Here is an 11890-nt window from a genome sequence, read left to right as displayed (position 1 = left end):
ACCCGCCAAGTCCTCCGCGCTTCGCTTCCGGCCTCCACGCCTCGCTTCCGGTAGGCCGCTCTTTCCTTCCGTTTCTCTATGGTGCCCGGGAAGGCCTCTTTCCGCCGCCGGAAGTGGCTCGCTAGCCGGGACGCGTTCTGGGCTGCACGCGGTGAGGACGGGACCGGGACAGTGATGCTGGTCGGAGGGGCGGGGTAGGGCGCCCCGGTATCCAGGTGCGGACCTCCCGGAGGGCGTACCCAGGCTGGAATGCGACCCAGGTTCTCGGTGCTCATTCTTCGGGGTCCTCGGCCGCTCGGCACCGCATGCCCAGTCTCTTCAGGTGAAAATGTTGGCTGCAGCAGCGTCGGGCCCCACTATGCAGCCTCTGGGTGACGACGACGACGTCGGTGTCCATGGTGGTGGTGATAACAGCTCCCATTTATTGTGTGCTGACGTGTGCCAGGCTCTCTTTACTGTGTAGCCGAGGCAGGATTTCTTACATTTCAGCCTTTCGCATCCCACCTTTTTGAGTTTTGCCCAGTTTACCGTTTAAGACTGCTTGCTAAAGGCTTTTAATCGAGTTTTTACTTCTCAAAGTACTTCTTTTTACTTTTCTTCTAAATTGCGTTCAGGAGAAAATGTCTGTTGTCTCCCATAAATGAAGACTTGTAGTATGTAGAAGGTAATGATAAAAATTAATATATTTAACATGAAAACAGATTGTTAATTCTGGCTAGACTTCATAGTCTAAGGCTCTGAGACAAGAGTCCCTTTGCTAACAAAGGAACATTGATGTTCACAAATGCTAGAGACAAATTGGGGAAATGAGATGTTCTTGAAGCAATCAGAAGTTTCTATAAAGAATTTGAAAAGGGACTGACCTCCTTAGGTGTTCAACATTATTTCACATCACCCATGTGCCATGTACAGTCCCTCTCCTAGGTCATCTTCATCACCTTCCCCAGCGAATGCCTCCTGTGTCAATGTCCCCAACACCCCTAAGGTAGGGACTGTTATTCTCATTTCATAACCTGGGCCTATGAGGAAACAGGCTCAGAAAACAGTGAAGTGACTTGTCTCAGGACTCATAACCGTTAAATAGAGTGCAGACTCCAGCTCAGGGCTTCTCTGACTCACTACCATGAGCCACTGGCTCCTTTGGTAAATGCTGGTGGCAAATTTGTTGGGGTAAGGGGGATAGTGCTGCCCACCTCAGGGGGCTGTGGTGACAACCCGGAGAGGTAGCAGAGAGGGAGGATGCCTTGTGACCCTAGAGCCCCATGAAGTGTAGGTTCTATTCTTTTAAATTTTAGGGTCAACCAGAGAGTTGATGGCATTGCCAGATGAGACAGTAGTAAGACACATTGCTGTTACAATAATGTAGTTGTTAAGAGCACTGATGTGGCGTCAGATGGAAACAAGCTTTAGCATACTAGCCATGTAATGTTGGGCAGCTCACTCGCCTTTCTGAGCCTCAGTGTTCTCATCTATAAAATGGTACTTGTTCTTATGTGAAAGGTTTGTTATAAGGATCAAATGAGGATATACCCATAAAGAACTTAGTTCAGGTTAGCATGCAGTGATCAATCGATAGTATTGGGAATGGGTATATATATGCTAAGCTTAGGCGCTTAGTCAGTGATGTGGTTTTGGAACCTTTAAAAGAGGTGGAGAAGATGAATTTTGGACAGGTTGAGGGATGAATCCCTTTTTTACCCAGAAGATTAAACTGAAGCTTTGGAGGGTTGAGTGATCTTTTTTTGAGTTACCAGGGTTATAAGTGGCCATGACCAAGAGTTAGATTTCAGTATTCTGACTCCAGGAAAATCTCCCAATTCCAACTCTGGAAAATCACAGAAGTTTTCTCCTTTTGACAGGTCTCTACCATCTCCTCCTGACCTTACCAAACAACCATGTCATCCGAATCAAGCAAGAAACGGAAGCCCAAAGTGATCCGAAGTGACGGAGCTCCATCTGAAGGCAAGCGTAACCGTTCTGACACTGAACAGGTGAGATCTGCCAGTGCTGCCATACTGCTGAGAAATTCCACTTTGTGGCCAAGCGCCTGGCTATGGCTTTGCAGCAGCTGAGGGTCACAGTGACGACCTCCCAGGTGGCCTGTGCTTGACCAGGTGCCTGGAATTCTCCTGGTTCCATAAAACCTGAGTATTGACCGACATTCAGTTTAGCCGCAGCATTTCAAGAACCAGCCAGTCTGTATCAGACATGAATCGTGCCTGAACAGACAATACCTTTTAGTGTGGTGTGTGTCTCCCAAGTTTCCTAATCGTCAGAAGCCAGTATTTGCAGAAACTGGAGGTGTGACATTCCTGGTCAGCTACTGAGAAAGTACCAGAACATCCCCACAGAATCTCTTCTGTGGCCTAAGAATTCATGTGGTCAACAGGTTTTTTTCTTTTACTACTTCTCAGTCTTTAAATCTCTCAAGCTAATTTTTTTAAGTTTATTTATTTATTTTGAGAGCGGGAGAGCACGTGTGTGTGTGTGTGTGTGTGTGTGTGTGTGTGTGTATGTGTATGTGTATGTGTGAGAGTGAGTGTGAGTTGGGGGGAGGCAGAGAGAGGCAGAGGAGAGAAAATGCCAAGTAGGCTCTGCCCTTTGAGCTGGGGGCTCAATCCCAGGAACCAAGAGATCATGACCTGAGCTGAAATCAGAGTCAGGCGCTTAATTGATTGAGCCACCCAGATGCCCCTGTCAAGCTAATTTATGACCTAATTATTTTGATTGGTTGATTGGTTACTTTTTGTTTTAAACTGGATTAGAGAAACATAAGAGCTTGAATTTAAGTAGAAAACGATGTTTTTCTCAGATTTAGGAAATCTAGATTAAGAAAGAACTTTATCCATTTTGCAGGCATTAATTGTTTTTTATTGAGATATAATTGACATACATCATATTAATTTAAGGTGTATAATGATTTGATATCTTATATATTGTAAAATGACCACTGCAAAAGTCTAGTTAACCATGTATAGTTAGTTTTTTTCCTTGTGAAAATTTTTACGACTTACTGTCTTAGTCACTTTCAAATATGTGATACAGCATCATTAGCTAACTCTCTTCAAGAGATGTGATCCATTTACTCCAAAGGCTGGGTGACCAATTATGATATTTTAGTCTCTGCTAAAGCTTGATTTGACCATCTAAACACCATCAGTAGGAATTTGGTTAAATGAATTCTGGTTCATCTATCTAGTGGATTATCACACAGCCATTTTGATGGATATTTGATTTATTAGGATGAGAAACTGCATTAAATAGCATGGACAGTGTGATTCCGTTTTGTTTAAAAATAAAATTTATGTTTATCCACAGTATTAAAAATAGTTATTTCAGGTTTGGAGGTGAGAATACAGGCATCTTTTCATTTTGTTTTTGATACTCCTCACTGTATTCTGAGTCTCTGACACCAAGCATGCATTACTTTATAATTAGAAAAAAAGATGGATTCTTTTCCATTTTGAGAAAAGGAAAACATTTGATTTGAGGACCAGATTTTTTTTTCTTAAGATTTTATTTTTAAGTAATCTCCACACCCAACATGGGGGTTCAAACTCACAACCCTGATACTAAGAGTCGCATGCTCTACTGACCGAGCCAGCCAGGTGCACCTTGAGGACCAGATTTTTTTTAGAGACCTGACTTGGGGTTTCATTGTTACTGATTTCAGCCAAGCATCCCTGGTCCCAACTGGGAGACTTTTATTCCCCACCCAAGGCATGTGTCCTTGCCTCCACAGGAAGGTAAATACTACAGCGAGGAGGCTGAGGTGGACCTGCGGGACCCTGGCAGAGACTATGAGCTGTACAAGTACACATGCCAAGAGTTGCAGAGGCTCATGGCCGAGATCCAGGACCTGAAGAGCCGAGGAGGCAAGGATGTGGTAAGGAGTGGGAGTGGTTTGGGGCAGACATGAACCTGATGGGTTTGCACGGATGGACTTGTTTTGCACCCACCAGAGTCCTTCCTGATCTTGGTCTTCTGGCCTAGCCATGATCAGGTAGTTGGAGTCTGGGGGCTCCAGAGATGGGCTTATTAATTTATTAGAATATTTCATCACCACCCAATGGAGTAACAAAAGTACAGGATAATTAATTTTTCTCCTAACTATAATTTGACAGTTCAACTAATATTTATTACATGCTAGGTATTTTGCCAGGTTGGGAAATGATGATATGTGTAAATACTTTTGCTGTTTTAAGGATAGATATGTACAGATATATTATAGAGACCAAAAATGAAACTACTAGTATTAAATTTACGAACCAGACTTTGAGGCAAGGAAACTAAACAGTGTGACTAGAAACAAAACTCATGTATTCCCAAGATTCTCACTTGTGCTTATCCTGGCCGCTATTGTTATGATTATTACATCATATTTTGCTGTTGCCAAGTTTTCCAGCTATAATTCTGGTGTGTTCGTTTAAGTTATTCTGTAATGTTATTCATGAGATCAAATTGTATGGCAGGATGTTGCTATTGTTGGGATCTCTGTAGACAGTATACAGGGACAGATATTAATTGGTTTTACTTTTTAATATTTATTTAAAGTTTATTTTGAAAGAGATAGTGGAGGAGAGGCAAAGAGAGACAGGGAGAGAGAGAATCCCAAGCAGGCTCCACTCTGTCAGCATAGAGCCCAATGTGGGGCTTGGTCCCATGAACCATGTGTGAGATCATGACCTGAGCCAAGATCAAAAGTCAGACACTCAACCGACTCAACCACCCAGGTGCCTGGGACAGATATTAATTGTGAATTGGCTATACTTGCTCCATTTTCCATTGACACTTGTCTTGGTTCTGAGCTCCTTCCAGTGTCTGTTTTTGGCCCTGGATGGAAATTGGTCAGCAGAGAGGAGCCAAAGGAAGCTGAGTCAGCTCCTGTTGTCAAGGTCTTCACCAGTTTTCTTTGCCTGCAGGCAGTCGAGATAGAAGACCGGAGGATCCAGAGCTGTGTGCATTTCATGACTCTAAAGAAGCTTAATCGATTAGCCCATATCAGGTTGAAGAAAGGAAGAGATCAGACGCATGAGGTAGGAATTGAGAGGTGTAATCCTCTTCCTCCCTCTTCCCTGAGTTTGCTGCTCTGCTTGACCTGACTTGCCCCACTCACCTCTGACCTTGTCTTCCTTTCAGGCCAAGCAGAAAGTAGATGCCTATCACCTGCAGCTCCAGAACCTGTTGTATGAGGTGATGCACCTGCAGAAAGAGATCACCAAATGTCTGGAGTTTAAGTGAGTTTTGGAGAACAAACTTTGGCAAAATTGTCTATTGGTAACTGCTTTTTCCTACATAGCTCGGCATGAGCTAGTCTCCTTAAAAAGAAATCAGATGAGCTTAGAGACTGCAGGATCTAGGACAAGAGTGAATGGATCACTTTGGGGAAATTGGAAGCTATGTTTTCAAGCTGCACAAAGAACCTTAGAAGCCTATCTGACTTTTTCAAGTTTTGAGCTCTGTACCTGGTCAAATACAATTATCTTTCTCCAGCAGGAGCCTTTATGTTACCAGTTTGATTCCTGAGCACCTTGCATGGGAGTAACTCCCTTCCAGTCAAATCCTTTTAACCATTTGGCCCACTTTTCCTCTCTAAAGTTCCAGCCATTTATTTTTGCAAATGAATTTTATTTGGAACCTGAATTTCTTGCCACTTAGTTGTCCTCAGGTGAACAAACTATAGTTTGTTAATGTCCATTTAAAAATGTAATGCCTCTTGGCAAATCCAAGCTGAGAGATGAGGAGGAGGAAAGAGTAGACAGAAGGAGAGAAGGGAACATATTCTTGCTTAGTCAGAACTATTTGTGCAAACTGAAAAGAGGTAGGTTTTATTGTAATAAACTTGGGATGAGAGGGGCACTCATTAGGTCTGGTGTATTTCTGATAATTATGCTGATTTTTAAAGTTTATTTATTTTGAGGGAGAGAGAGCTCAAAAGTGAACAAGGGAGGGGCAGAGAGAGGGAGAGACAGAATCTCAAGCAGGCTTTGTGGTGTCAGGGCAGAACCCGACTTGGAGCTCGAGCTCACAAACCATGAGATCATGACTGAGATCTGAGCCAAGATTAAGAGTTGGACACTTACCCTACTAAATCACCCAGGCACCCCAATAGTAGTGTAATAATAGAGTTTTGAGAGGCATCTTTATTTACTCTATACATTCATCATGTAATAATAGTTAAATACTAATAGAGGCGAAATTCATATCAGGTTTGTAATTGAGTTAATAGTATTGAGTCATTGTCATTTTGATGATGTACTGTGCATAGATCAGATACTATTGGGGGAACCCAGGGGAAGGTAAGCTCTCAGTATTATTTTTGAAACTTCTTATGTATCTTAAACTGCTTAAAAATAAAGAGATATTAGAAGAATGGGATGCCCCAAACTGTAACTGTCACTCAGACGAAAGCTAACAAATGCAGAATACAGTGGAACTCTAATCTATGGAGGGGCAGGTGACCACCATTGGCCCTGGTCAGACAAGCCTGGGTTCAAATCCCAGCTCTGCCACTCACTAGCTGTGTGACCTTGGGTAAGCTGCTCATGTGTAGGAGTCTCCATCTCATTTGAAATATGGAGATAGAAATCCCATTTCATAGAGTTATCCTGAGAATTAGATGAGGCTGTCACACAGTGGGTGTTTAATACCTGGCAGCTGCCACGATTACCATCATCTGTCCATGACCTGTGCACTGTGTTAATGCAGGAAAGGGTATTGGATTTCTCTTGTTTTATACATGTGAATCACTATACATACAACAATTGAAGCCTCTAGATTGTTTCACACCTGGTTATGCCATCCTGGATCTTCCCCATTCCTTGCTTATGTGACTAATGTTTTAAACTTAAGTGCAGACCCTTATTTTTTTTTCCTGTCAAATGTAATTTCTTGGTTTCAACCTGGCAGTCTAGGTCTAGACTGTAGTGTTTTTATTGACTTTTTCAGCTCTTAGCTCTCTTCATAAGCTTGGAGATATCTGTAAATTTGATCAGCATCCCTTCCCAGTCTTTATCTAATTCATGGATAAAAGGTTGAGCACCATGGATAAGGATCCTGTGGTATGTAACTGTCTACCCCTCTTCAAAGTGAGATATTTACTAATGAGCATTTGCTGAGAAGACTGGATGGATTCCAGGTTGCTGGGTAGTTGTGCACCAGGGCTAAGTGGGCATGTATGGGGGGACCTGTGGGCCTGCTTAATCCACAGTTTGGAGTCTTGAGAATAGCAGCTTGACATCTAGTTTTTGTCTGCAGGTCGAAGCATGAAGAAATTGATCTGGTCAGTTTAGAGGAGTTTTATAAGGAGGCTCCTCCAGATATTAGCAAGGCGGAAGTCACCATGGGAGACCCTCACCAGCAAACCCTTGCACGTCTGGACTGGGAGCTGGAGCAACGGAAAAGGTTGTGTTTCTCCCTTCCTGACCTTGTTAACCTGGACAACACAGACCTTTACCCATGGGGTCAGTGCTTTGTCATGTCCCACAGACAGTGCAGTTCTGAGGAACCAGCAGAATGATTTCTTATGACCAAATGTTATTTTGTGATTCATCCACATCTCATTGAAACTTGACCAACTGCATCATGAGTAGGGTTGGAATTGAATAAGGCTGTTAATAGAAAATTGGAGTAACTTTTTCTTTAAAATTTTAATACCTGAGAGCAAATACCTTTTGTACGATAAGTCTAATTTGTTTTTTGCTTTCTCTTCCTGCCTATAAGACTATCCCTGTGATAGTTTAAAGGTTTGCAGACATTATTTTAGAAGGTTATACAACATCTTGTGTATAGACAAATTATAATTTATATAGTCTTTTCTTTATTGGATTAAGCCTTTATCATTTTTTGCTATCATAAATTATACTTCAAGGAACACCTTTACACATAAAAATTTCCCATACTAATAAAGATCTTTACTAAAAAAACATTTCTATTGTATAATTTAATCTAGGTCTTTTTAAGAATATAGTATATATTTTTTTCATACTGGATGTTTCATGGCTGCCTCCTTTTCGTTATGGTGATTTTCTTCCTCTGTTATTTGTGCAAGAATTCTAGAGCATTTGGTTGACACATCTCCTCTGTTTTCCATTGGAGAAGTAGGTGTTTTATTTCTCTTTTTTTTTCTGTTATAGAACGTATTCTGTTTCTTTAGTCTATATTAATGAATGTAATAAGCACTAAGTCTGGTTCTTTTGGGATTTGTGCCAGATTTTCACAGTACGGGCTGGCCCGTCATTCCTTTGTCCGGTACGGTGCTTGCCTTGGGCATAGGCTAAACCATGAGTTTATATTCCTGTGGTCCATAATCCATCCCATCCTGCCTCATTCAGACCAGTCTGTGGGCCTCATTTGGGTCCTATAGTTGCTAAATCCACATGTTTGTGAAAGTTTTGGGTCTAGACCCTAGAGGCAAGAAATGGAGCGGGAAATGACACAAGGTGTTAATGGGCAGAGCCTCTGGAGCCAGACAGGCAAGGATTCAAAGCCCAGCTTTGTACTCGCTCTTAGCTGGGTGACCTTGGGTAAGTTACCTACCTCCTTGAGCCTTTGTTTCCTCCTTTGGGGAAGAGTCCCTATCTTTCAGGATTTCTATAAGGATTAAATGCAATAATGCTTAGAAACAGTTCTCCAAGTGTCTTGCACATAGTAAGTGCTAACATTAGTTAATCATGACTGCTATCATAGGTGGATTGTGACAGTGATTAGATGTATTGGGGGATCTCTGAGCAGCTTCAAGTGACAGTGGTCTGGCCTCTCCCAATAGGCTAGCAGAGAAATACCGAGAGTGCCTGTCCAACAAGGAGAAGATCCTCAAGGAGATTGAGGTGAAGAAGGAGTATCTGAGCAGCCTCCAGCCTCGCCTCAATAGCATCATGCAGGTGAGGCTCTTCCCCACATACTCCCCAACCTTGGCCTTTTGCTTTGCCTTCAGCACCCAGCGAGACCTTGCTGACCTGAGGTCTCCAGCAGCCACATCTCCCTTTGGGTTTTGCCAGGTCCGTTACCTAATGGGTGTCAGAGCCCATTACAAGGATGGTCTTGTGTGGTTTTCTACCCAGCAGTACAGTAAGGTTGTATCCTGGGTGGAAGAGATGCTGCCCAGTGAGCTCAGGAACGTATACACACATTTACCTGGGATACTTTCTTTTCACCCAGAGCTGCTTCTAGGTAAAATACTTTTGCAAACCCTCGGTTTAATTTACCCCGGAATGGTTTCCATGAGCCCCACAGTCTCCAGGCATCTAAGCATGCTTCTGTGGATGTCTGTTAGACTCCCTGACTGAACCTTGAGGGTAGATGTTTGCTAGAGGTATTCTCTTCTGAAAAGAACTTTACTCCTATTTGAAAGCCGTTAAGTACTTTAGGAGGGAAAGTCCCCACTTTAGAATGTAATTTAAAATGTAATGTCTTTTTTTTTAATGTTTATTTTTGAGAGAGAGAGAGCACAAGTGGAGAGGGGCATAGAGGGAAACGCAGTATTGAAAGCAGGCTCTAGGGTCTGAGCTGTCAGCGCAGCCCAACGTGGGGCTTGAACTCAAAAGCCATGAGATCATGACCTGAGCCAAAGTCAGATGCTTAACTGACTGAGCCTCCCAGATGCCCTTGTAATGTCTTTCTATATAGGTGACCTGATTTTTATTTGCTCTGTGAGGCAGATTGTTCTAAATCCTTACAGTTTTTTTTAACTTTTTTTAAGTAAACTTTATGCCCAACATGGTGCTTGAATTCATGACCCCAAGATTAAGAGTCGCATGCTCTACAACTGAGCCAGTCAGGTGCCCCTGGGAGTTTTTACTTTATAAACTAAACCACAACTGTTTTAAAAAAATTTTTTTAATGTTTACTTTTTGAGAGAGCACAAGTTGGGGAGGAGCAGACAGAGAGGGAGACACAGAATCTGAAGCAGGCTCCAGGCTCTGAGCTGTCAGCACAGAACTCAATGTGGGGTCAAACTCAAACTCACTAACTGTGAGATCATGACCTCAGGTGAAGTCGGATGCTTAGCCAACTGAGCCACCCTTTTGCCCCTAAATCACAACTGTTTAAAACAATGTACACATACTACGTTTAAAAACATAATTTTTACAAAAGAAAAGCATAGAGCTCATAACTGTACAGCTCAGCGAATATTCACTAGTGAACACATCTGTGTAACTGGCACCCATGTCAAGAAAAAGAACATTACCAACTTTCTAGAAGCTATTTTATTCCCCCTCTCCACTACTATCTCCTCTCACCCTTCAGTAACTATCATTTTGATATCCAATGTCATAGGTTAGTTTGGCCTGTTTTTGAGCTTATGCAAACAGAATCATATAGTATATACTCTTGTGTCTGACTTCTTTTGCTCAGCGTTATGTTTATGAGATTCATCGGTACTGTTGTGAGCACCAGGAGTTCATTTATATTCGTTGATATTTAGTATTTGATTATGGGTACTTCTGGTTTGGGGCTATTATGAATAATACTCCCATAAGCATTTGTTGTCCTTTGGTGCCATATGTGCATATTTCTGTGGACTCCATACCCAAGAATGACGTTGCTGGGTCATGGAATATGCTAAGCTTATATTTAGCTTTGGCAGACACTGAAACAGTTTTCTAATGCAATTGCATTGATTTACAAAATTCCCCCCAGCATCATATGAAAGTTGTATATGTGCTGCCGAAGCGAGCACTCCATATGAAAGTTGTAATTGCTCCACATCCTCATTGGATATTGTCAGCCTTCTTCATTTTAGCCATTCTGGAGGGCATTGCCTTTCTCTGGAGACCAGTGATGTTGAGCACAGCCCCTTTTATGTACTTCTTTGCTTTTGGATTATCTCATTTGTGAAAGGCTTATTCCAGTCTTCTGTTCATTTTTCTGTTGGATTGCTTGGACTTCTTTACATATTCCAGAGATGAGTCTTTTGCAGATTTTTTTCCCATTTTATGATTTTCTTTTTCACTCATGTTAATATCTTTTAATGAGCAGATGTTCTTAATTTTTATATAATCTAATTATCAATGTTTTCTTTTATGGTTAGTGCTTTCATGTCCTGTTTAAGAAATCTTTCTCTCCCAAGGTCATGGAGATATTCTCGTGTTTTCTTATAGAAGCTCTATTGTTTATCTTTCACACTTAGAACTCTAGGATTCCTGGAAGGGATTGTTGTACATAGTGTGATGTGTCAGTTTTCTTTTTTTCATGCTGGTATTCAGAGGGGTCATTTATTGAAAAGGCCATGCTTTCCTCACTGTTCTGCAGTGCCACTTTTGTCATAAATCAAATGTCTGTGTACGTTTTTGTGTGATCTATTGTCTATCCATGCACCAGTATCACAATGACTTGTTTATGGTAGCTTTATCAGAATCCTTCATGCCCAGGGGTGCCTGGGTGTCTCAGTTGGTTAAGTGACCAACTTTGGCTCAGATCATGATTTCATAGTTCATGTATTCAAGCCCTGCATTGGGCTTTGTGCTGACAGCTCAGACCCTGGAGCCTGCTTTGTATTCTGTGTCTCTCTGTCTCTGTCTCTGCCCCTCCCCCTCTCATGCTCTGTCTCTCTCTTTCAAAAACAATGTTAAAAAATTTTATTTAAAAAAAATTATTTAAAAGAAGTCTTAATGCCCAGTAGTGTTTGTCCTCCAGCTTAATTTTTCAGGATCGTCTTGGTTGTTCTTGGTCCTTTGCGTTTAACATAAAAATTTTAGAATCAGCTGGTCTATTTTCACCTGCTGGGTTATAGGCTGGGGTTGCATTGAATCTGCAGATCAGTTTGGAGTGAATTGATTTCAGGGCAGCATTGAGTCTTCTCGACCATTCAGTTGGTCTTTCATTTCTCAAGCCTTTGTGTAGAGGCTTATACACCTTTCACTTATTTATTCTTAGGTAATTTAAGTTT

General features: G+C 41.9%; 1 protein-coding gene across 5 annotated transcripts in view; it reads left to right on the top strand.

Annotated features, from left to right (window-relative positions):
• Positions 1-60: 60 nt before the first annotated feature.
• THOC5 (THO complex 5) overlaps positions 61-11890 on the top strand; it is a 29646-nt gene continuing 17816 nt past the window's right edge. For 2 of the 5 annotated variants that reach the window (XM_029922082.1, XM_029922077.1), the window contains exons 1-7: positions 158-322; positions 1860-1991; positions 3743-3886; positions 4923-5036; positions 5140-5237; positions 7258-7404; positions 8768-8882. In XM_029922082.1, coding sequence (XP_029777942.1) covers positions 1896-1991; positions 3743-3886; positions 4923-5036; positions 5140-5237; positions 7258-7404; positions 8768-8882 — 714 coding nt within the window. In that variant the 5' untranslated portion in view covers positions 158-322; positions 1860-1895. Of the gene's footprint in view, positions 323-645; positions 665-1859; positions 1992-3742; positions 3887-4922; positions 5037-5139; positions 5238-7257; positions 7405-8767; positions 8883-11890 lie in introns of those variants that run through there. The other 3 variants (XM_029922078.1, XM_029922079.1, XM_029922081.1) reach the window with 3 other exon arrangements.

Source organism: Suricata suricatta, chromosome 14 (assembly GCF_006229205.1).
Source record: "Suricata suricatta isolate VVHF042 chromosome 14, meerkat_22Aug2017_6uvM2_HiC, whole genome shotgun sequence".
NCBI classification, from domain to species: Eukaryota; Metazoa; Chordata; class Mammalia; order Carnivora; family Herpestidae; genus Suricata; species Suricata suricatta.
Note: the sequence above shows the minus strand (reverse complement) of the source record. Positions and strands in the feature narration are given on the sequence as shown.